At 39.6% G+C, this 26,711-nt stretch overlaps 2 protein-coding genes across 2 annotated transcripts in view; one reads left to right on the top strand and one right to left on the bottom strand.

Annotated features, from left to right (window-relative positions):
• LOC308689819 (protein NLRC3-like) overlaps window positions 1–24,789 on the bottom strand; it is a gene marked incomplete at its 3' end in the record, with an annotated part of 28,656 nt that extends 3,867 nt beyond the window's left edge. Inside the window, exons 1-2 of the mRNA XM_081363844.1 lie at window positions 24,567–24,789; window positions 36–164 (exon numbers count right to left, since the gene is read on the bottom strand). Coding sequence (XP_081219970.1) covers window positions 36–94 — 59 coding nt within the window. The 5' untranslated portion in view covers window positions 95–164; window positions 24,567–24,789. The remainder of the gene's footprint in view (window positions 1–35; window positions 165–24,566) is intronic.
• LOC308696610 (uncharacterized protein) lies at window positions 1–26,711 on the top strand (the record flags this gene model as incomplete). Its single annotated transcript, XM_081375462.1, has 6 exons — window positions 1–275; window positions 1,486–1,550; window positions 1,714–3,513; window positions 25,656–25,810; window positions 25,909–26,001; window positions 26,649–26,711. Exons 3-6 carry the CDS (start codon window positions 2,499–2,501, stop codon window positions 26,709–26,711), a joined length of 1,326 nt encoding a protein of 441 aa, XP_081231588.1. The 5' UTR covers window positions 1–275; window positions 1,486–1,550; window positions 1,714–2,498.

Below are 26,711 nucleotides of genomic sequence, written 5' to 3'. Positions count from 1 at the left end.
GGAGTTTAAACTGATGAAAACAGACGCAGTCTTACCTGTGTTTCTCTGAGAGACTCTTTTGAGAGAGAGAGTCCTTTCCTCTTTCCTCTGACATACTGCAGCTAAACTGACACTGAAAACTGATCAGCACTGCTTTCTGGAAACACTCAATCCTTCAGCATCACCTGGAAATGACACCATTTTACACAGATGAAGAACATCTTATTTAAGACAATAATGAAGAATGCGGAGTTATCATCAACAACAGCAACAGCAAAAACAATCTATTAAATAAAGTGAGTTACAGACAAATATATTGCCATGTAAAATAACCGAATGGTCTTAATCATTTCTGATTGTTTAATGAGTTTAACTGACTCTAAATATTAATTCATTGGGGAACAGAAATTGTGTTTAAAACTTTGAGTGGGAAAATTGAAGCTGATTTGTTATATTCTCTATTACAGTTTAATATCATTTTACAATCATATTTACCCAATCTTTATTAATTGTTGAATCGTTTGTCATTTAATCATTACTTCAAGTTCACAATGATGATTGATTTCATTACTTTCAAATGATCCTAAAATAACTGATTGAGTAAAAGCAGAATTATAATAGACATACTGTATAACTACTAACCATAATTGCTATATTTGAACTGAGGTATTCAGTTTAATAACAGCAGATTGTTGTTCATTGACGTCAGGCTTCATCTGTCTGTCTACTGTAAATGTCTGCTTCAAAAATACTTTCGATTTCACATCACAAAAACAACAGCCTAAAACTGAAGAGGAAATGGGGGAAAACTTTCAGAAACATATTCGTTTTCAATAAACCTTTCTCAATAAAACTTCATGTTTTAACTTCAAAAGATTGTAATTTCTGGCAGATTCTTCGTCTGTTCGGAGTAGCAGAAGAACAGCCTTCTGTAACTTCACATTTAAATCTCGCTTAATATACAATATGAAGTTCCTAATAATTACAAATGACTTTAATGGAGAATGTATTAATAATAATAATTATATGAATTTATAAGTATTTTAAACTCAGTAACGCTTGTTGTCAGTCCGCGCGCGTCGTTCTCAGAATCTCTTGCTGGTCTCGATGGATTGTGGATTAAACACATAAATGGCCACGAGTGTTATTAGATTTGGAGGCATTGTGCTAAATCTGGAGAAATGTTTTCTGGATCATAGATCAGATCAAATCCAGTGAGTAACAGGTTTGGGTATCATGATGTTTGTGTAATGGGGTAGAAGGGGAAGGACTACAAATCCCATGAATTAAGATACTATAAAGGGAAACCAAACTGTTTAGACTTCCTCTTTGTGGTACCATGTGGCAAACAGGAAAAGCTGTTTGGTGTCTTTCAAGGCTGTGTAATAGCAGATGAAAAACCAAGTTGATTTATAGAACTGAAGTGGGAAGGTAAGGGTTGTTGATTTATGAGACCATAGTGAGTTTGTCTAGTTTTAACATGTTTGTATTTGTTTTCTGTTTTAGTGTTCTTATGGGAATGGTGTTGATTGGTGCCTCAGAGAATTAAGCAGATATATTTGAGAATACAGGTACTGATATTAATTGAATTATTTAATAGGGAGATTTGGTTTTAAGTTTTATTTTATTTTATATTTGTGTTTTATGTTTTAATGATTAAGTTTTTTTTTAATCCTTTTTAAATATTTTATAGGGCAATCATCAATGTGTATTCTTTCTTTGTTTTCTTTACAGATGATGCATGATTGCCGTTTACTTTAGTGAAAGCATTGGTGGCTTATTGGGTGTCTGGAGAGATGACTTTAATGCTGAATTGGGTCTTGTGTATGGAAGTGGCAAAGGGATTGATTTAATCTGTGAAATTGTCTTTGTTTGTTTTGTTTTGTTTTATTTTGTTCTTGTTTTTTTTTGTTGTGGACCTACAACTGACGGTGGGGTTCCCATTTTCTTGTATGTGGTTTACTCTGTAAGGTTTTGGGAACAGATGGTAGTGCTTTGATTTACTTTACACTTGTGGAGTTTGGAATGAAAGTGTGTTTATTAAACTTGTGAGTGTGCACATAGTTTCAGAGCAATTTCCATTGGATAGGATTGGGAACCCTGTTGTCTGTAACGGTTACAATTTTGTTTGTTTGTTTTTTTATTCTCTTTGCCATCTCCAATTACCCCATGTGCTTTTTGTGAATCTTGTATAATAAACTTTGCTATATTTGCAACGAAACACACTGTGGTTGTGGCCCTTTCTGAGTTCTCCTCATCCCTTGTGAGATGATGGGGTTACAAATGGCGTAGTCGACAGGGTGTTTGATTTTTGGGCAGAAAAACGTTTTTTTCTGACTTTTTTTTTTTTGCATGTTCTCATCTTTTTCTTGTGTTGATAGCCACTCTTTTGTGTCGGTATCTAATAGGTAATTGTATAAGTAAACGGCAATCGTGCAAGAAAAACTGTTGCAATGGAGCAGGAGTTGACATAGTTGCGGGAGCAGATACGTAGTTTACGCGCTACGAATCAACAGTTAATGGAAGAACGTGCCGAATCCAACCCTGACACTAATCAACCTGTATCCAACCCTAATGCTCCACCTTCTGTGCCTTTCAGCAGGGTGATGTATGTTCCTCGGGAGCGGAAGTGTCGCCGTTTCTTCGGGGACTTGGACTCTAACTTGAACATTGAGGACTGGATTGAGGAGGCTGAGGCCTGCATTGGGGATGGGAGTTGGACTGTACGAGAAAGGGTAGCATTTCTGATGGACTATTTGGGAGGGGAAGCCAGAATGGAGATCAAACTCCGACCCGCAGCTGAACGAGGAACTCCTGAACTCATTTTTAATGTGTTAAGAAGTATGTATGGTGCAAAACAAACATTTGTGCAGTTGCAGAAGGGGTTTTATGATCGAAAACAAAGAGAGGGTGAATCCCTTGTGGAATTTTCTCATGCACTTATGTCTTTGATGGACTCTATTCTCGCAAGTCGTCCAGATGGTGTCCCAAATGCTGATCAAGTTCTTCGTGATCAGTTTGTTGAGCATGTTAATGATGTAGCGCTTAAACGCGAACTCAAACGGTTTGTAAGACAAACTCCACACTGTACTTTACTTGATGTTCGAAGCGAAGCTATAAGATGGAATGAGGAAGGGAAGAGGGAAGTTATTCCCTCTGCTGCTCAGTTGTGGTGTAATGCTGCTCAGGCTAGAGTAATTGAATCACAGATGCATAAGGAATTTACTGAGTTAAAAGAAATTAAGGAGCTGTTAAAGCAACAACAAGCTCAGATTGACGAGATTACTAAGCGTCTTGATTATCTTAAACCCTTGAGTAATGAACCCTCCATCGTTTCGACAAGACAAAATACTTCTCGAAGGTGTTTACGTTGTAATAAACTGGGTCATATTGCCCGATATTGTAGACAACCATGGCCTGTTGAGTCTGGATCTAGGCCAGCTATGGTGACGACAAGAGAAACACTTGTGGAGGAGAATGATCAATCTATCTCCCCTGTTGCTTCTAGTCAGACTACTGAAGTGGGCAGTGGAGGTTTAAAGACCTCTAGTCTTGTTTGTCCTACGGTGGTACAGCGTCTTATTGGCAAATGTCCTACTGTTACCATTCAAATGGGGAGTGTTCCTGTTTTATGTCTGTTGGATACTGGGTCAATGGTGACCACAATAACAGAGTCTTGTTTTGACCAACATTTTCGACAGCTAGCACCAGACACTTTGAAAAATTGTGGTTGGCTTCAGCTAAAAGCTGCAAACGGTTTGGACCAGGGACGGACTGACAATCTGTGCGTTCTGGAAAAGTCCAGAACGGCCATCCAACCGAGGGCCGTCTGCACAAAAAAAAAAAAGTCTAATAACGCAATATGCTACGTGTAAAAAACAACAACTGAGGAAGAAGAGTCGGCCTATAGCCACTGACACAAAGTTAGTTTTATAAGGCTGCACTTTTAAATTTGCTTACATTATATTTGAACAGCAGTGGTCTCCAACGTGGTGCCCGCTAAACACATTCTATAAATAGCCCCAACTTGCCGTCGGGGTTCCAGACTTCGAATAAATGGTATAATTTTGCGACCTTTTCAACTAAACGTTTCAATTTGAACTTTTGCCTCTACAAAATTACCCAACTCTCTTTAATTATATGCTGTCATTTGCGTTGCGTATGAGAAACATCAAATGGCAAACGCTCAAAAAGCGGAACAAAACTTGTTTGATCTGAGCAGCGCATTATCAGAAAAAAAGTGTTTTTTCGGCCCAAAAAACAGCGATCGCGGTCAAAGCAGCTGTGCGGGCTGATCTCGATCACGCGAACATTATTACACAGAGCTGCGCGATCCACTGAGAACCCAGCAAACATTTGGACGTTTAATGACCGTTGAAAAGACGTCCGTCCGAGACGTCCCGTCATGGTTGAAAAATAGTTCCAAAATGGAAGTTGAACCGACGTCTTTTCTGGCCGTGAATTCCACGTCTTTTCTGGCCGTGAATTCCACGTCTCTTCTGCGCGTCCCTGGACGTCTAAATGCGTCGTCATATGTGTTTAAATGTGTTGCTGCATAATTTAAGTGTATAAGCCTGCATATAAAATAATCACACACCTACTGTGTAACATCGTGAAAGGCAATCAAGTCTTGAGGTTTAGCCTACACATCTTGACAAAGGTTCTAAAAAGGTCCAAAATTGGTCCAGTCAGACCTGAACGTCAATAAAACGTTTTAATCACGTGTACATCAAAAAACAATAACACATTATTTGTGGACATAAGCAAAAAAGAAGCATGTTCTGATTAAGCACAACATTTTATTGATCTTGAACAGCCAAAATTTCTCTTTATTTTTTTCAATGTTTAACATTTCGTGAGCTTAGAATTATAAGGTTCTATCTCCACTTTTGGTCGAAATTGAGTTTTTGACAATCTGATCCATTAGGTGTTTATTAATGCCTGTGTGGTGTTATTTTTGTAAAAAAACATATTTTGTTAGTAGTTATTAATAAAATAAAAGGTTCCATCTCACAAAACATAAACCGAGTTTAAAAACTTTGATGCTCAATAAACTACAATAAACGGAGATAGAACCTTATAATTCTAAGCTCTCGATTTGTTAACCAAACTAAAATACCAATTGCAAAATACTGAATTAATATATAAAGATAGTTCACCCAAAAATGAAAATTATGTAATTTACTCACCAAATTCCAAACCTGTATGAGTTTCTTTCTTCAGCTGAACACAAAAGAAGATATTTTGAAGAATGTTTGTAACCAAGCAAATAGAGCATCCACTGACTACCATTATTGGAGAAAAAATGATTATGGTAGTTAATGGGCATCTGCTTGGTTACAAACATTCTTCCAAACATCTTTGTGTTTAGCATAACATAGAAAGGTATACAGGTTTGAAACATGAGGTTGAGTAAATGATGACAATTTTCATTTTTGGGTGAACTATCCCTTAAACACATTGTTTGGCTCATTTTTTGTATCCACCACCCCCAGCTCTTCCTGGAGCGTGTTTCAGGTGTTCTGCCATTGCTGCATCAATTTCAGTGTCTGTAGCATTTGGGCTCCACCTCTTCACAGCATCTAAGGGAAGAGTATATTTATTTTTAAAATAAATGAAAATGAAAAATTTGAGGTAAATGACATGCACTTATTTTCAAAATATTTGTATGATCTTCAGCTAAATTCAAAACAGCATTTGTCCCCTGCCTCTTCAATACCACTGTGGTGCCCTTGAGAAAGACCCTTAAAGGCACACTAGGTAACTTTTTAACCTTAACTGAACAGCTTCGGAGTCAGTGGAAAGGTTATATTCCTTATTTTGGGTTGAATGGTGGTGGTTTCGCACCCCCCTGGTGCCCGAGAGTGGAAAAAACTCACTTGCAACTTTGGGCTGGCGGGTCGGTGGCCTCGCCGTTAGGAAGTATCGCATGATATCAGGTCTCGCGATGTAACGAATTGCTTTACGGCACTGCACACAAAGCTACAGATGGTGGACAACCAGAATGAGACTTTTACCGCCGCCGTTCCTGCGGCGGCAAAATTGGGATGTGTATTTGCTGCCTTTTACCGCTGAGTGGCGCTGTAATCACAGACTTTGAAAAGTGTCAGTTTATTCTCTTTATGACGTAATCTGCCGCGGCAGTAATCTGAGCTGAGGTCACAGATAAATTCAAGATAAATATTGTGGTTAAACGAATTCAAATGCATTAAATTTAAACAAAGTAGACACACGTTAACATTGTGTGCCCAGTTTTTCTATAATTTAGAAAGGCTATGTCAATAGGTTACTTGTCATTTTCTTCGTGTTATTTTAATGTGTTTGTAGATTTATTAACTGACACATAACAGTGAAATAAATTAAAATAATTTACCGTGAAATTAAAACATTTTCAGGACTTGCAGCTCCTAACCGATGTAGTCGGTTTAAGCATTCTTTGTTATATTCAGAACTAAATTGTCACATGCTTGTCCTGTCTTGTGCTGCACATGGGTGTTTTTGTTGTTTGCCATGTGTTCTTGTTTATTGTCTAGCCCCTCCCATCTTGTTATCTGATTATTTGGTTAATTTGTCCCACCTGTTGTGTTCGTTACCCTCCTTTGTTTGTTCCCCTATTTAGCCTCCTTGTGTTTGTAGTCTTGTGCTGGCTCGTTGTCCGTGTTACCTGTATTTGATGTTCCTGTGCTGTTGGTATCTGAGTTCTGAGTTTTTGTATTTTGTCTATGTTTGTTTATTAAATCTTCTCTGCACTTGAATCCTCGTCTCTCGTTCAGTGTCCCGTGACAGAACGAGCCAGCCAAGTATGTGGATTCAGCAGAGCGAGATTTTTCCTCCGGGGGAGAACAAGGGAAACTCCATTTCCCTGTTTGAATATTTTGCCAGGTGTGCTCAGAGAACTTTGGAGGAGGAGAGCACCATGTCTGACGGTGATCAGATCGGAGGAGGTGGTTCGGTGGTTTCGGAGCCGGTGGTCAGGAGACGGAGGAGGAGGAGAAAGGCGCCACTTCAACGTCACGTCACATCTGCCCAGCCAGAGACTGTTCACGTCACGTCTGCCCAGCCAGAGACGGTTCACGTCACGTCTGCCCAGCCAGAGACGGTTCACGTCATGTCTGCCCAGCCAGAGACGGTTCACGTCACGTCTGCCCAGCCAGAGACTGTTCACGTCACGTCTGCCCAGCCAGAGACTGTTCACGTCACGTCGGCCCAGCCAGAGACTGTTCACGTCACGTCGGCCCAGCCAGAGACTGTTCCTGAGCCTATGTCTTCGGACAAGATGGTCGTCGCTGCCGCCGAGCCTGTTCAAGTTACGCCTGCCGAGCCTGTGTCCCCTGACAAGATGGCCGCCGTCGAGCCTGTGTCTGAGCCGGTGGTGTCTGTTCCTGAGCCGGTGGTGTCTGTTCCTGAGCCTGAGCCCTCTGTGACCGCGACACTGGCCATTATGGCCACAGCCATGTTGTGTGTGTGGGCTACGCACACACTTGAGCCGGTGGTGTCTGTTCCTGAGCCGGAGCCAGTGTCTGTTCCTGAGCCGGAGCCAGTGTCTGTTCCTGAGCCGGAGCCAGTGTCTGTTCCTGAGCCGGAGCCAGTGTCTGTTCCTGAGCCGGAGCCAGTGTCTGTTCCTGAGCCGGAGCCAGTGTCTGTTCCTGAGCCGGAGCCAGTGTCTGTTCCTGAGCCGGAGCCTGTGTCTGTTCCTGAGCCGGAGCCTGTGTCTGTTCCTGAGCCGGAGCCTGTGTCTGTTCCTGAGCCGGAGCCTGTGTCTGTTCCTGAGCCGGAGCCAGTGTCTGTTCCTGAGCCGGAGCCAGTGTCTGTTCCTGAGCCGGAGCCAGTGTCTGTTCCTGAGCCGGAGCCAGTGTCTGTTCCTGAGCCGGAGCCAGTGTCTGTTCCTGAGCCGGAGCCAGTGTCTGTTCCTGAGCCGGAGCCAGTGTCTGTTCCTGAGCCGGAGCCAGTGTCTGTTCCTGAGCCGGAGCCAGTGTCTGTTCCTGAGCCGGAGCCAGTGTCTGTTCCTGAGCCAGTGTATGTTCCTGAGCCAGTGTCTGTTCCTGAGCCAGTGTCTGTTCCTGAGCCTGTGTCTGTTCCTGAGCCTGTGTCTGTTCCTGAGCCTGTGTCTGTTCCTGAGCCTGTGTCTGTTCCTGAGCCTGTGTCTGTTCCTGAGCCTGTGTCTGTTCCTGAGCCTGTGTCTGTTCCTGAGCCTGTGTCTGTGTCTGTTCCTGAACCTGAGCCGGTGGTGCCAGTTCCAGTGCCCGAGCCTGTGGTGCCAGTTCCAGTGCCCGAGCCGGTGGTGCCAGTTCCAGTGCCCGAGCCGGTGGTGCCAGTTCCCGTGCCCGAGCCGGTGGTGCCAGTTCCAGTGTCTGTTCCAGTGCCTGAGCCGGTGGGGTCTGTTCCTGAGCCGGTGGTGCCAGTTCCAGTGCCCGAGCCGGTGGTGCCAGTTCCAGTGCCCGAGCCGGTGGTGTCTGTTCCAGTGCCCGAGCCGGTGGTGTCTGTTCCAGTGCCCGAGCCGGTGGTGTCTGTTCCAGTGCCCGAGCCGGTGGTGTCTGTTCCAGTGCCCGAGCCGGTGGGGTCTGTTCCTGAGCCGGTGGGGTCTGTTCCTGAGCCGCCCGAGGGGTCGTCTCCGCCCTGGCCGCCCGAGGGGCCGTCTCCGCCCTGGCCGCCCGAGGGGCCGTCTCCGCCCTGGCCGCCCGAGGGGCCGTCTCCGCCCTGGCCGCCCGAGGGGCCGTCTCCGCCCTGGCCGCCCGAGGGGTCGTCTCCGCCCTGGCCGCCCGAGGGGTCGTCTCCGCCCTGGCCGCCCGAGGGGTCGTCTCCGCCCTGGCCGCCCGAGGGGTCGTCTCCGCCCTGGCCGCCCAAGAGAGAGTCTCCGCCCTGGCCGCCCGAGGGGTCGTCTCCGCCCTGGCCGCCCGAGGGGTCGTCTCCGCCCTGGCCGCCCGAGGGGTCGTCTCCGCCCTGGCCGCCCAAGAGAGAGTCTCCGCCCTGGCCGCCCAAGAGAGAGTCTCCGCCCTGGCCGCCAGATGGACGGTCTGCACCGCCCTGGACTCTCGAACTTTGTGTCCCGCCCTGGTCTGTCCCTCCCGTCCCGCCCTGGTCTGTCCCTCCCGTCCCGCCCTGGTCTGTCCCTCCCGTTCCGTTCGGGTCTTGTGGAGCGTCTGGTAGCCGCTCCGTAGGGAGGGGGTAATGTCACATGCCTGTCCTGTCTTGTGCTGCACATGGGTGTTTTTGTTGTTTGCCATGTGTTCTTGTTTATTGTCTAGCCCCTCCCATCTTGTTATCTGATTATTTGGTTAATTTGTCCCACCTGTTGTGTTCGTTACCCTCCTTTGTTTGTTCCCCTATTTAGCCTCCTTGTGTTTGTAGTCTTGTGCTGGCTCGTTGTCCGTGTTACCTGTATTTGATGTTCCTGTGCTGTTGGTATCTGAGTTCTGAGTTTTTGTATTTTGTCTATGTTTGTTTATTAAATCTTCTCTGCACTTGAATCCTCGTCTCTCGTTCAGTGTCCCGTGACATAAATAGCCTTACATGTTACTATTTACATGCTACTAAAATAGTAGACGTTGGCGATTCAGACGATAGCTCTGTGGTCAATGTATTAACAATAGCCTCTCGGAGCTTCAAACGATCTGAGATCGAATCTCAGTGTAGCCGACAGTGTTTATGTTTTTCCGTTCTTGGTGCTTAAATATGCATCTGTTTATTAAAGTCAATCATCTTGTTTAATTATCAATTGTACATTACAACATAAATTGGTAACACTTTATAATAACTGCACGCTATTAATCATTAGTTAAGCATTAGCAAACAGTTAATTCATCATTTATAGAGCATTAATAGACATTAATAAGCAGTTTATAAATACAGCTATAAATGCTTTATTCTTGATTTATAAGCATATCTATAATGTGTTTAATAATTGTATTTTCATAATTTATTAATGATCAAATTATAATTTTTAAATGAAATATTGCATTATTTACAAACCCAGTTATTTAGATGTTGTCAGTGATTAATAAGATCACTTAGAAAGTGTAAGTAAATGTAGTAGATTCAGGTAGTTATAAAGCATTTAGTAGTGGTCAGTTAATTATTTTAGTGAGCTCATCTAAAGTGAGGACTAGTTATGCCTTGTAAAGCATTTATAAAGGAGATTTAAAGACTAAGTTTTCTTCTAAACAGAAAAAGGAAACAAACACAACACAGCGATAGAGAACATAGACATATTTAACAGCCTTTAAGTCTCCTTTATAAACGCTTTACAAGGCATAACTAGTCCTCACTTTAGATGAGCTCACAAAAATAGTGAACTGACCACTACTGAATGTTTGCCTGAATTAACTACCTGAATTAACCATGAATTACAGTAGAAATACATGTTAATAAAGCATTTATTAACACACTAGTAAACCACAAGTAACTATTACTGTATGTCTGAATAATAATATGTATTTATTACACAGTTTATTTATCATTTACTTACACTTTCTGTCTTATGAACCACTGACAACACCTAAATAACTACTTTGTAAATAATGCAATACTTCATTTAGAAATGATAAATTGATCATTAATAAAGTATGAAAATACAATTACTAAACACATTATAGATACGCTTACAAATCTAGAATAAAGCATTTATAGCTGTATTTATAAACTGCTTATTAATGTCTATTAATGCTTTATAAATGATGAATTAACTGTTTACTAATGCTTAACTAAGGATTAATAGCGTGCAGTTATTATAAAGTGTTACCCATAAATTTGCTACATTCCCGCTGCAAAGACGACACATCTGATGAAGGAAGACTGTCAGCCGATTGCACCAGAAAATGAAGATGATGAAGCTCGTCTTTAATCTGCTAAATTATTTTTTGTGAATCATTCACGAGATTGAGATGACTGACAGTGATACCCGGCCATAGCAACGGAAGACATTTTTCAAAACAGATCGAACAAATCAGAAAAATACTTTCAATACAGTATTGCTTTCAATTAAAAAAATAAACAATGAAAATGTAAAAGAAAAAGAAAATTAATTAAGTTTGAAAACCCATCGCACATTTCAAGGTATGAATAAAGTGTCGGGACAGTTTATTTATTTAAACAGGGTTGCATCGATAGAGTTTATTCCCTTTGTGATGCAAAATAAGAAACAGAGAATCTTATTCTTGCAACATTTAAAATTTCTATTGTTAATAGTTAATAATTAAAAAATAAAAACGGTACAAAACGGAAAAAGTTCAAAGCAACATAAATTAAGAACAGGCGTTTTTCTTTGCCTCTCTCGCGCTGGATATTTTTTTAGTAAGTTTGGTCTCCCTCACTGCGCGCGGCGGGTCTTTCTCGAAATTAAGCATTTCAGCGTAAAAAAACACCATACAGCTGATAATACTGTATATGTCGCTGTGTGTCATCCACACAAATCACGAAAGAAAAAACTGTAACAAATAGCTTTTGTTCCTTCAAAGATACAACATGCCTTGCTGAATTCACCTTGTAAAACGAGGTGGGTCGCGAATAAAAGAGCTCCATCTGCTAAATTGAAATTGTGTGTGGAAAACCTTTAAATACAATCAATAAAACTACAATATATAATTTAATAAGATATAGGGCCTACTGTACATAGGCTATGGACTTTTGGAGATTTTGAGATTAAACCTTAAAATAACTTTGCCTTTGCCTGCTCATCAGGCTGGCTCCGACACTCTCCATATGAAAGAAGGAACATTAACACCTCTTGTCCTGCACCCCCACGATAAAGCAACTATTGTCTTCTCCAAACCCCCCACAGGCTAGCTGAGTTTGCAAAACAAAACAAAGAGTTTGCCACTCGTCGTGGTGTGCCAAAACACTTAATTATAAACTTCAATATTTCATTCAAAACAATCTCAAAACGCTCTGTGACATTTTGAAAAGCCGTGGATGCATTACTGCCACTGGAACCATGAACGCAACAGAATAGGCTACTGGTTCTGATTTTATTGTTTGTCGTTTAAACGTCATATATAGCCTATGAATTGTTATAGGCTACAGAAGTAAAGTCATTGTATAATATTTGTTCCTTAGTGTAAAATGGAAATGCATGGCGATTTTATTTTGTAAATAGGCAAAAAACTATGTTTTAGAAGACAAATCTCTCTGCATAAACAATAGACTATAAAATGCATTAATAGGCTAATATAAAAACACCAGTAAGTTAGTTCGGGATTCGAACCCGTGTCATCTAAATGATCGTAACGTAAGTTCAACCACTCGGCCACGATTCACTTAGGGCCCTATAATTTCCGCGATCACGGAATCACGGACGGAATCGCGGAATTGGCAAATTAACGCGGAATCTAGTGTCAACGCGGAATTTCGCGGAATTTTACATATTTGGAATAAACTTATGTTTTTGTGTGGGAGAAAAACGTATGTATGAGCAAAATCGCATATTACTGAAAGAACGAGCAGAGAGAGAGGCCCGGTCGCGCGCGTGTCTTGCTCTCTCTCACTCCCTCGCGCTTCTAAATCTAGACAGTTTGAAGACGCGCGCGCGACCGGGCCTCTCTCTCTGCTCGTTCTTTCAGTAATATGCGATTTTCCTCAGAAATGTTTTCTGTGTTGACAAATCTTGTGCGATGTCCTAACTGCCGGGATAATCACACGCGTACAAGTCTTCTAATGATACGTCCGATTCGCGAACTAATGACTCCTTTGAACCGATTCACTTTAATGAATGGAAACAACTGGTCTGTCCAACACTGAATCGGTTCGGTGTATAACAAAATCGGAAACACTTTACAATAAGGTTCCATTTATTAAACTCTAGTTAACTAGATCAGTTAACATTAACTATTAATAAACTGCACTTCTACAGCATTTATTAATCTTTATTAATGTTAATTTCACCAGTAGCCTACATTATTTAAATGAAAAGTTGTAGGCCTATTTGTTAACATTAGTTAGCTTAATGCACTGTGTGAAGTACCATAATACAAATATAGGGTTAGGGTTAACTAAGATTAACAAAGATGAATAAATACAGTAACAAATGTATTGCTCGTGGTTCGTGTTAGTTAGCCTAATAGCCTACATTGAAACAAACCAAACCAGATTTAACATCTCTTAAAATGAGAATTTTGTTTGTTACCTCAATAAATGTAGGGTCATTCCTATTTTATTTGTGTACATTTTAATCATTAACATTAAAAACACTCTTTTTAAGACTAAAATAACAGTAAAGGGTAAAAAAACTGAATTCCCAAAAATTAAAACGGAAAAAACGGAATTTGCAAAAATTAAAACGGAAAAAACGGAATTTGGGAAAAAATAAAACGGAATTTGGGAAAAAATAAAACGGATTTTATAGGGCCCTATTCACTCGTTGCGACATGGCCTAACGTTCCAGTGTGTGTTCGCTCACACGAGCGAGAAGCGCTCTTCATTCAAATGAACGCGTTTGTCGAACACTAATTCAACATGCCAGAATAAAACCTGGCTTTGGAACAATGCATAGCGCCACTCGTCGTGGTGTGCCAAAAAATTACAATAATTTAGTTTAATTGATTTCAGTGTTAATGTTTGAGTTAAAAAAATCCTCTACAAATTAAATTAACCCAAAGTCGGCTGTAAGAGTCCTTTATAGGTTAAGTAAAAAGCAAAGGGCTTACAGTCTTAACATTTAGGCTACTTTGCTTAAATTCGATACATTTATTTTCAGTAGGGCCTAATAAATTTGTAGGGATGTAATTTCAGTATGCTTTACCAACGCTATGTATTCAGTTAAAGTTCCAAGAGGTCTGGTCTCTATATTTCCTTCCCAGCTGACACTAATATGCAAGTGCACAGCAAAAATCACAACTTGTGCTTGCTGCGAACGCAAGTTATTTAAGGTGTCTCAACTGTACACAGTCTACCCTACAGTGTGAATTCATTACAAGGTTTCATTTAATTACATTAATGTGCAGCAATTTGTACAAATAGAGTCTATAGGCCTACTATACTGTTGTAGACATTAAATAATCTCATTTAGTATCATATTTGTTAAAATATTATAATGTTGTTTTTTCCATCTATGTTGAATATGAAAAGTGAACAGCACGAAGATAGGATGCATTATATCGTGAGATGGATATGGAGTGGGTCAGACATGATTTTGACCACTTCATTAAGTTTTGTTTAGTAGAAAACCTTTCTTTAAAGTGAATTTCGTTTTCTATAAATTGTATCTTAATTTTAATCATTTTTTCATCACCCAATTGTCTGGATTCAATAAGTAAGAGAAGCAAACAGACACTAATCATGGAGGCGCCCGCGCGGTCACTTGCATTGCACGTCAGCTGGAGCACATCTCATCCTCCTAACTTAACGAAACTCAGCGTATGCCTCACACAGACATGATAAATACATCAAATACACAAAGCTTGAAATGTCTTCAAACGAAATAATTCAAAACGAAAAAGAAAAAGGCTACTCTCTGATTATGTCTTTGTGCATTTCTCTCTGCGTTCACTACAAAATATGGCGATCGTCAACTTCATCTTTGCAGTCGACACTGTCAGAAAACACTAGTTTATTGATAAAAATCATATGAAGACAAGGCATATATTAAGTTATTTTAGCTGTTATGAGAAAAATAAATCTAACAAAACCTAAAATCTAAATCTTATAAATAAAAAAATAAAAAATATTAACGCCAATTCAACATGCCAGAATAAAACCTGATTTTTGAACAATGCGTAACGCCACTCGGCCTGGTGTGCCAAAACACTACATTTTAAACTTCAATGTTTAAAGGTACCGTATGTAGGATTGTGGCCAAAACTGGTACTGCAATCACTTTAAAAATACTGTAGAGCCGTGTATCCCCTCCCCCTCCCCCCTGACTCGAGGTTGCCAGATAAGCTGCAGGATTCAGCAGAAACGTAGGCTGCTTCAATGAGCTTCCAATGGCAAGTGACGACGAGCCGTACACAGTAAGTTTTTTTTTCTGTTAATTGTGTTTATGCTTTATGAGAGATATTTTGATGAGTAATTACTTATTTAAAAAAAATGTACTAATTGTTGAGGTGCTGGGGCCATAATAGCTGAAGAGATAAGCGTTTTTGATTTGATATTTAATTTGATTTGATTTCTTTATTTTGAACATATAAATACAATTACAATTAAAAAAATCTGAGGAAAAAAAAGGATAACAGTAAAACAAAACAAAAAACATATAGACTTAAACAACAAAATAATACTTCCTTATTTTTCAATACGAAAAAAAAAAACCTCGATTTACAAGTGCTAAAGTTTTTGTCATAAGTAGGCTAAAAACAGAATAAACATTTGCCACAGAAATTATAACACGGGACAAATTCAATATCACCAATGGCTATCACAGGGTTGTTTTCAGTCCCATCAGAAAATATTGTTAGAGTAACTAAATTACATTAGCAATGGTCATACAGGTCAACTTGCAGCATGTGTAACTTAGTCCACGATATACGTGAAGAACGAATGACGGATATTTTTTTCTGAGGTAAAGTTAGGCTTGTCTCAATTACGTTTCAAATTGCCATAATGGGCGTGCTAATGTTTTCATCAGCGTCTCAGCATAATGACAGAGAAACGGGCTCCTATAATGCATTGCAAATGCATACGTCCATGTGAGCTAACGTTACGTTGCTTGAACATGCATAATTTGTTCGACTGTCATGAATATATGAAATGTCCATTGACATCCAGTACAAGTTAGCCAAGCATAGATGAATCTTACCTGTCCTGGAGAAAATTAGCAACGTTGGCGTCTGTGTTCAAATTCTTCTCCGTTTTCAGCCGCCTCCATCTTTCAAAAGCATCTCCTATACAAATTCTGGTTTTATTTCGGACTTTGTCACAACGAATTTCTGAATTATAACGAGGTCTTTTTGATTTAGTAACGTTAGACATTTTTATCCGACTAGAGTTAGGGTAGGTTAGGTTAGTTAGAGCAAAGCTGGCAACCCGTATCCCGAAACACTACTGACTTCGTGATTGGTCGATAGGTGGAGGGAGGCGCGTCAGGCCAAAACACAAAATGACAACATCAACATCAGTTGAGGGCTGCAAGTCCACTTTTTAAATGACAATATCCTAGCCATACTACTGTTGTCAGTGATATAAGTATTTGAAATGAACATGATTTCTTAATGTCTAGTGACACATCAGGGCAATTTTATGATTAATTGAAATAGATTTCTTACATACAGCTCCTTTAATTCAAAACAATCTCAAAACGCGTTGTGAATTTTTTTTTTAAAGCAGTAGCCAAGCCAATATAGATTAAGGGCATTGAAACCAGGATCTTAACTAAAACGTGTTCCGCGTAATCTCTCAAAAATTATGCCACTCTACTCCATGTTTTTTTTTTATTTTTTTTTTAAGGACTGCTTTTGAAATCACTATAAATTACTGTGCAATTGTATCGCTCACGAGAGCTCTTCGTTTATCTAATTCCTCAATAGAATAGTAAAAATATTCAGCGTCGTTGCTCCTAACATCGTCTCTATTTTTAACTTTTGATTCTATTTTTTCAGCTGTAAAATTGATTCTATCTTTGGTTCTATTCTGTTGTAGCCTAATAGGCCTATTTATATATATGAAAAATATGCCTATTAGGCTTAGGGTTTTATATTTAACCCACTTACATTTTAAAATACGGCAATGGGCTTTATGCACAGCTACACTACTTCCTGAACTTTAGCCAGCTCTTTGTTTCCTGTCTGTCATTATTGGACAAACTGATTAATCCAGGTGTGCCTGACCTCAGTAACAATAATCAGACACACCTGGATTAATCAGTTTGTCCAATAATGGCAGACAGGAAACAAAGAGCTGGCTGAAGTTCAGGAAGTAGTGTAGCTGTGCATAAAGCCCATTGCTGCTGTTTTGCACAATGTCCCTTTGCGCCACCTGGCGGTCATTTCGGGAACGACTTTGAAATGCGGCTGGTTTATTTTCGCCGCGGTAATTTCGCCGCGGCAGCTGGCGCGGCGGTAATAGGCATTCTGGTTGTCCACCATCTGTAGGAAAGCTTGTCGGAGCGGAGGACGAAAGAAAGAGGAAACGGCAGACTGACCAAGCAAGGAGTCAGACTCGAGTAAATATCGTTCTTGTTGATGGACTAGTAGACATCTTCAGAGGTTATCTGTGCCTGTTCGATGTCCGACGCTTTGTAACGCGTTCTGTCAGGAGGAGAAATAGGGATAGCTCACAGATGAAGTTATTACAGAGGCCAGACAGACTCACGGAGGCGATTGGCATCTCACAACTTGCACTTTATTCCCCAGTCGAACTCGTGTAACAGTCTGTCACCCGTTCTACCATCCACATCTTTACTTGATAAACAAAAGTAGGATAAGAATGAGCATCAAACTGAAATAACCCGCATACGGGTGTTCGAGGTGCACATACAACACAGACTGCCGACAACAGTTCAACAGGGCGCGCGCAGCTCTTAAAGGGGCCACACCTTATTTCCACTCATTACAGCTTCCACCCTATTGAACAGGTACCGGTATAGAGGGCGGAAGGGATCAGGCCGTGAGTGCAGAGACGGCTCTGCGCGAGTGGTATTTACGACAATAACGTTAAATACAAGTACTCCACAGCGACTCTAGGGGTCGCTGTTTGACAAAAACGGAAAGCTGCAAAGTGTGCCTTTAACTAGGTGTGTAACAGTGAGAAAGTGAACAGGACATTTCTGATAAAGACAGGTGGGCTGTGATGTCCCCTGAATAGACATGTTTAGCAATTCTAAAATTACAAAATATTTTTAAAGCAGTTACTGAAAAAATACATGTTCAAATCCAGCTAAACATTTCATTCTACTTCAGATAATTTACTTTCTGAAAGAAACTCTCAAAAGGCTACATTAATAATTTACAGTAATAACTTTGACTGTATCATTAAACATACTTTATACTATGGTATACCGTTGTATAAGTTCAAAGTAACTTTTAGCCTACTAGCTAATTTTAGCCAAACTCAGTTAACGTTAGCCAATTTCAGTTGACAACGTGGGCATCATTTCTTTCGGTTCATTCATGTCAAACAAGTAAAACTCTAGCACTTGAATCTAATAATACAAAATGTACGTACCCAACAGTAGATTTCTAATAATATGGACCTAAATTCCTCTTCTCTTCGTGGTTGTTCAAACTATAGTGTTCCGGAGTGAGTCTATGGGGAAAACGCGTTAACATCTCGCGAGATAATCTAACCTATCGCGGGATTTGGTAATGTCGGGAGATCTTTTGTTACATCTTGGCAGCACAGTTTTGGCAATTACATCCAACTCAGACATAAATGGTGACCAGATATATTTCTGTTTTACATGCATACATTCCATAAAAAAACAAAAAAAACAAAAAAAAACAACTTATACATCAGGTAGGCTACAGGTTGAAATAATGACTAAAATGCAGAGGCTTTGCATTCACTTAACCACACTGGGAACTGTGTGATTATAATTTATTTAAACAAGATAAAGTAAATATATTTATGGGGGGGGGGGGTTCTGTCTTGCTTGACTAGATGTGTAAAGGACGTCAGTGGACGTGTATTCACAGCCTTGACCTGTAAAGGACGTCAGTGGTCTTCACAACCTCTTAAAAACTACTTGGGCAATTAAATTAATTTTTGCAGTATTAACCATGCAAGGATTAAGCACAGCTTTTGCATATTTCACAAGGATTTCATGATGGAGGGTCATGATGGACTATAAATGCATGTGTAAAAGACGTCGCCAGGTGACGTCCTCTCACCCGATACACTATATATTGAACTACACGTAGCTAAAAGTCAAAATAACAATTATACATGCAACCCCAGAGAACTGTAGACATGTACAAATGTATCTGAATGCATTTTTAGGAAATGTTCTGTGATACATATTTTTACCGATTTATGCCGTCATACCGCGACTATTTTTGGCCAGGGACACGACGTTGCCGTCGGACCGATGTTTGCTGGGAAGCATTTCAATTCAGCGCAGAATTCTCTATCTCTATTATAAACCCACAAATGACTATGTGATTTAAGCATGTAAAAAGCCAGATGAAACAGCGCTGATATTCTCAACATATTCACGCAAAAAAACAAAACAAAAAAAAAAAAACAGGTGAAACATTGTTCCGAGAACAAACCAGCTAGAAGACATTTCACACCAAAACTTATGAATTAACTTTAGTAAAACAAACTTTTTTTGGCAGAAATATTCCTGTATTCATATTAAAAATGCTGTTATATTAATATAGTCATGTATTAAATGTAGCCTAATGCAGTAATTTTGTTTAGAAGTTATGGCAGTTTATTTTTCTTTTTTTTTCTTTTTTTTTCTTTTATATTTATACTAAATGTTTGGGCTACTGTTTTTGATAACACATACCCCAATAAATATTTTCATAATTTTTCAGGAATTGCTTTTTTTTTTTTTTTTTTAATGCTTGTAAGTCTGACCCAGAATATCAAGATATTTTATTATTTCCCATATGATGGTGACCAGAGCCATAGAGAGAAAGAGTTGCGACACTCCCATAGACCTCCGTTGTAAATAATGGCGGCGCTTTTAACCGCCTACTTCCGGGATTTGAAGATCGGAATAGTTCCAAACACTGTCATTTTGGCGTTGGACACCATTCACTTACATTCAGGCACGTGCACAGGTAGGGCTCAACCTGTGCAGAGCACATGCCCTTTTTGCCCTTACACTCTGAAGTGCCCTTTTTTTGGTGGTGTTTTGTGTTTTTTTTTTTTTTTTTTTTTTAATGCTATTGGTCACTCTTTACGTCTGTCTGCCTGTTTTAGAAATATTTAGCCAATGAAAGTTCTTAAAACGAGCTTGTGTTATCTTATTTGATCCTCAATCTGTCAGTAAGCTGATAACTCCGCCCCCTCCATATTCACTGAATCAACGGAAGTTCCACAGCAGCCGCACAGTAGACAGCAGCTGAACGAAGTTTTGCGAAGGGTAAATAAATATCTTGTTGTTTGAATAAGTACTACTAAACACTATGTCTATAAAGGCTCATATTTTATCTATTTGATGTCTGACTCACTGAGTGAGACATGTGGGACGTCGCCTGAGAGAGAGGTCTAGGCTAGCATTTGCCATCTAGTCATAGCCAATACATAGCCTACACTTAAATAGCCTGTGCATACAGTAGCATTTCATATTTTATAAAATGCAATTTTGGCCAAATATTTACAACAGGAAAAACTGAGCGCCCCGCCTATAGCCTACGTTAGCTACAAGTTTGTAACCTGTTGATGAGAATGTAATGTGATGCCGCCGGCGCCGTTTTAATGATGGACAAAAAATGCACATTCGCTGGTCAAAAACTATATATTGATAAGTAATACAACAACATAGCCTATAATTTTTTTTTTTTACCATCGGAAAATCATAACAGGCGCGCCCCCGCGCTGTTTCGTACTGGAACTTAAAGCGACGAGTGATCCTCGTCACCTAGGTAACATATATTTCTAAGAAGTAAGAAATTTCTTCTTTGATTTATGATTGTTGATACACTTAATTTATTAACATTTAGGCTAATCATGTTATGGTAATAATATTAAATTATGGTTAATTCAAGGCTGTTGATATGCACGTATTCGCTATCTGGCTAATTTTTTTATCTTAAAGGAACCGTATGTAGGATTGTGGCCAAAACTGGTACTGCAATCACTTTAAAAATACTGTAAAGCCGTGTATCCCCTCCCCCTCCCCCCTGACTCGAGGTTGCCAGATAAGCTGCAGGATTCAGCAGAAACGCAGGCTGCTTCAATGAGCTTCCAATGGCAAGTGATGAAGAGCCGTACACAGTAAGTTTTTTTTCTGTTAATTATGTTTATGCTTCATGAGAGATATTTTGATAAGTAATTATGTATTTAAAAAATGTACTAATTGTCATTAGTTAAATATAATCGTAAAGATTGCTGAAGAGATAAGCGTTTTTGATTTGATATTTAATTTGATGTGATTTCTTTATTTTGAACATATAAATACAATTAAAATTAAAAAAAAATCTGAAAAAAACATATAAACAACAAAATAAAACTTCCTTATTTTTCAATACGAAAAAAAAAAAAAAATCGATTTACAAGTACTACAGTTTTTGTCATAAGTAGGCTAACAAATAACCAAACCATTTGCCACAGCAATTATAACGCGGGACAAATTCAATATCACCAATGGCTATCACAGGGTTGTTTTCAGTCCCATCAGAAAATATTGTTAGAGTAACTAAATTAACGTTACATAAGCAATGGTCATACAGGTCAACTTGCAGCATGTGTAACTTAGTCCACGATATACTGTACGTGAAAAACGAATGACGAATCATTTTTTCTGAGGTAAAGTTAGGCTTCTGTCTCAATTACGTTTCAAATTGCCATAATGGGCGTGCTAATGTTGTTTTCCTCAGCGTCTCAGCATAATGACAGAGAAACGGGCTCCTATAATGCATTGCTAATGTTAGCATACGTCCATGTGAGCTAATGTTATGTTACTTTGCACGAACATGCATAACTTTGTTCAACTGTCATGAATATATGAAATGTCCATATTGACATCAAGTACAAGTTAGCCAAGCATAGATGAATCTTACCTGTCCAGGAGAAAATTAGCAACGTTGGCGTCTGTGTTCAAATTCTTCTCCGTTTTCAGCCGTCTCCATCTTTCAAAAGCATCTCCAATACAAATTCTGGTTTTATTTCGGACTTTGTCACAACGAATTTCTGAATTATAACGAGGTCTTTTTGATTTAGTAACGTTAGACATTTTTATCCGACTAGAGTTAGGGTAGGTTAGAGCAAAGCTGGCAACCCGGATCCCGAAACACTACTGACTTCGTGATTGGTCGATAGGTGGAGGGAGGCGCGTCAGGCCAAAACACAAAATGACAACATCAACATCAGTTGAGGGCTGCAAGTCCACTTTTTAAATGACAATATCCTAGCCATACTACTGTTGTCAGTGATATAAGTATTTGAAATGAACATGATTTCTTAATGTCTAGTGACACATCAGGGCCATTTTATGATTAATTGAAATAGATTTCTTACATACAGCTCCTTTAAGTATTCTATACTCTCCGCTCGTCCTCACATGTATAAAATGTAGTAAAACATGGTTTTACTACAGAAATGTTGTAGTAGTAACAAAAAAAAAAAAACATTAGAGAAGATCACTGTGAAATCTTTATATTTTATCATGCAGAATGTAATTCATGATTTAATTCATTCCAAGGCTTCATTTATTTGATCCAAAATACAGCAAAAACAGTAATATTGTGAAATATTTTTACAATTTAAAATAACTTTATTTGAATATATTTTAAAATGTAATTGATTTCTGTGATCAAAGCTGCATTTTCAGCATCATTACTCCAGTTCAGTACTCTTCAGTGTCACGTGATCCTTCAGAAATGCTTTTCACTGCAACTGTACTTTTCACACTATTTTTTTTTTTTCATTGCTGGCTTATTTTAGGGAAAGCATAGTGAATAAAGAGACCTTCAAGAGACCAACATCCCTGGTTCACAGAAGGTTGCTGTTGTAATTAGGTTTAAAGAAGCCCTTAAAACCCTGTGTTTTCTATATTATCTATATTATTATTATTATTATGGTTGTTATTAATCGTGAATAAATCTAAAGCTTTTGAGACTATTATTTTGTGTTATTGAAAATGGGTGGGGGTGCCCTTTTTCAGTTTCAGCACATGCCCCTCAAAAGGTCTGTGCACGGCCCTGAATGAGCAGGTATCGCGCTGTCTGTGAATGTCCTGACGCACAGACGACGCACAGAAAGACTCGCGCCAGTATCGAGCGCACAGACAGCGCGTCAGAATCAGTTTTGCTGGGCAGTTCTCTTTCGCGCTTGAACGAACAATAACACATGCCAAAATGTCCGTTTTGTCAAGTATCCTTATAACAGAAAAGCAGTCTTAAATTAGTTACATAAAGTCTTAAATGAACAAGAGTAAATGAGAAAATGAGATGCGTGAGAGCCTGTCAGCAGCGGCAGATTTTAAATTGACAGCATCCACTAATTCTGTCTGTCAGTAAAGTTAACCAAAGAACAAAGGGAACAGAGAAAATCACTCACTGCTCTTGACTAAAGAACGCTTGCAGCTTTAATAAGGATTAATCTAATTTAATTCAGAATTTATGCAGTGCGGACTGTTTGATAACCTAATTCAATTTCTGTATATTTCATACCTGTTAGACAGGAAGGGCACATGTAAATATTACATTTATTTTTGAGTTTATGTGAGGATAGTTTTAAGTTCACTTATATTAAAAGTTGTTATAATTTTCAAAAGTCAAAAATCATTTTCATGGAGACATCAGTAGCTACAGTGATACTGGCCTTCATTCATAAAAAAAATGCCATTAAACAATTATTTAAAATATACTGTCTTTATGTTGTTTCTATATTACAGTGGAAATTGAGTCTAACATTATTTAAATTTTATTTGCACACAAAACATTAATGGTGAACATTTTTGACTTTATAAAATGATTCTCTCAAGTCTTGGCAATTGGCCCCTATTAAACAATAAAGAAAGTAAGTCATATTTTTCTTATACATAGTTTAGTAGCCTACTATATTCCTTTTGGCAGAATTTATCATTATAATATATATTCACAGCTTAATTATTTCCTGGATTTTGTATCACCATAGTCACTAAAGGTATGTAAATGCAGTAAATGTGATTAAAATTGTGAAAAACATTGACACCCTAACCCCCCCCCCCCCCCCCCCCCCGCGCGCACTGATGTTTTACAGAGTCTCACTCCAGCCAAAGTCCCAAAACTCCCAACCCTGCCTAAAACTTGTCTCCAAATGCAAAACTGACATTAACAAAATGCAATAACAGCTGAAAAAGTACTTGGGTGTGAGTTTTATTTTATATTTACCATTCAATAATGCAATCGCTGCTGTCTGTCCCATAGAAGAACATGACAGCCAGCGTGTGTTTTGGAACTATTGGGGCTTACATGAACCACGTGACAGCCATAGCGGCGACATCAAAGAGTGTCGCAACTCTTTCTCTCTATGGCTCTGATGGTGACAAGTAAAAAAGCTTCACCATGTTGTGTATAATAAATATTGGAGTATAACAAATAAAAATCCCTTCTATATTATTTTATCCCTTGAGGTAGCCCTCGCACACAAAAAGGTTGTACCCTGGTATAGTAACTATATGTTTTATAATTACAAGTTTGTGTAATTTGGGGTTTCTGTAGCCAGTGACATTTCATTATTTGTATTTTATGGCATTGTACATTTTTTGTTTTTATTTGAAGGCTGAGGCTTCATTAAACACAACCCCAATAATCATCATTGGTTTTGAGATGTTACTTGCTGTGAATACCTTGTCTGATAGGCTACAGTATTGTGGCATATAGTATCAGGACATCCTGGCTATAGTGTCTGTCGCACATGGCTAGAGGCGAATGGCCGGATGATGGGCCTATTTGGGAGAAAGTCCAGGGCTGTTTTTTAGCCCCAGTCCGTCCCTGTCTGTATGTATAATTTTCTTAAAATGCTCTGTCTAAAAGCGACCAAAACGACATTTAACTCCAGCTCACCATCGGTTCGCCAAACTGCTCCGTCTCCAAAACGTTCGTACACATAGGTCACAGTTTGCGTGCAGGTGCGCACATTTTCCCGTCAAGTTTGTTTTTATAAATCACATCTTATGCGTCGGAAGTGTCGTCCGCCTCTCTCAGGGCCTGTTCTGTGCGACGCAGCGGTGATAAACGAGGCCCAGATGCTTTTACTTTCGTTTTCCTCTTCTTCCTGTGTTTCACTGAGGGTTTGGAACAGTTGCACACCGACACCTACTGCACTCGAGCGGGATATTATACCACATATATCTCTAAATCCTGTTTAAAACCTCTTAAATAGACATTTCAACAGTGCATCTGTTATATTCCCTGTTTCTGGACTATCTAAGATGCTGGATATTGTAAATGACTGACATCCTGAGGTTTGCATTTATTCTACATTCAATCATTTTGTTTTGTATAAGGACACAAATGATTCATAATTCATAAAATAGAGCTGGATATGGCCAAAAATATCATCATAATTTGTTTGTTCACAATTAAACTCCACAGAGTAAGCTACCTTTTAATTTAGGGCCCACATTTATTTATTTATTTTCTTCCTAAAGTGTGTTTTATTATATTTTTCTGGATTCTATGTTTTATGATTGAAAACAAATGTAGCATCAAATATGATGTGTTTTGAAATGAATAAAAACTTTCATTTTAAATGTAATCAGACAGTTTCAGTGTGTGTTTGACAGTAGTTTTCCTCAGATGAAACGGGGGAAAGCTTGTGAAGTGACTCTGAAGAGCAGCTCTGGAGATGAAGATCATGTGGAGTGTCCTCATACAGTGAGACTTTGTGTGTGTGTGTGTGTGTGTGTGTGTGTGTGTGTGTGTGTGTGTGTGTGTGTGTGTGTGTGTGTGTGTGTGTGTGTGTGTGTGTGTGCAGATGCTGAAAACACAGAGAGCCTCATACCTGTTTGAGTTTGTGTAGGAGACTGTTGTCATGTTGATTTATACTGTGTGATAGGCTGTTATATTAATCCATTTAGACAATCAGCCATAGTTTCATTAAAACATATATAATTCTTTTAAATTATGTAGATCCCCTTTGTGCATCTGCAGCGGAGAGCCCAGAGAGCCCAGCCGAGGAGTGGACGAGGCTGGCGATAGTGACGACTGCTCAGCTGGAGACGGCTCATCCGGACAATCCCACAGGCAAAAAGCTCAAGAAGAGAGCACAGCTATGGAAGGGCAAGGGGAAATTCACTTCCCAAAAGGCAGGCACCACATAGTCTATCCCAGTGTGTCACTGACTGTGTTGCACTTAGTAAATAGACAATGTCGGAAGTTCAGTGTTTTTCCTTTTTTTTATAAGCCTGAGGTAGTCGTGCTTCTACGGCTGCTGTCTCCTCTGTTACGGCCTCTACTGCGTCCTCATCTGGCTCCAGTGTCCAAAGGACGAGACAGAGTTAGATGACCAGCTTTGTGAGAACAGCAATTGGCCCTGTCAAACAAAGCAAAGTGGATGAGGAGTTGTCTAAAATGATTGCACTGGATTTTCAACCTTTTTCAATCGTCAGTGACACTGGATTTAGAAGATTCTAGAAGGCAATTGATCCATCATACATTTTACCGAACCGAAAGACTATATCAAACACTCTGATGCCACAGCTCTTCAGCAGAATTAAAGAAGAGGTGAAGGTGAAAGTCAGCAATGCCTCTGCTGTGTGTCTGACAACTGATGCCTGGACGTCTCGGACAACTACAAGTTTTATGGCAGTCACTTGTCATTTTATCGATGAACATGTTACTCTTTCATCACCTCTTCTTGACTGCTTTTCATTCACTGACCGACATACTGCTGACAACCTGGCAGCCGAACTTACAAAAGACATGTGAAGAGTGGGAATCTCAAACAAAGTGGTTGCTTGTGTGACTGACAATGCCAGCAACATGAAAGCAGCTTTCCGGAAAGCTGAATGGAAGCACTTGCCATGCTTTGCCCACACATTAAATCTGATTGTGAGGGAAAGCTTAAACCACATTCAAGGGACAGTGACACAAGTCAAGAGTGTTGATGAGTTTGTCTATCTATGTTTGTTCATGTTTATGCAGAGGTGCTATCAGCATCTGGATGTGGTGGACCAGTACCTCTTCCTAACCCTGACCCGACCCTGA

The sequence above is a fragment of the Scardinius erythrophthalmus genome (assembly GCF_964197995.2).
Source record: "Scardinius erythrophthalmus genome assembly, chromosome: 1".
In the NCBI taxonomy this organism is placed as follows: domain Eukaryota; kingdom Metazoa; phylum Chordata; class Actinopteri; order Cypriniformes; family Leuciscidae; genus Scardinius; species Scardinius erythrophthalmus.
Note: the sequence above shows the minus strand (reverse complement) of the source record. Positions and strands in the feature narration are given on the sequence as shown.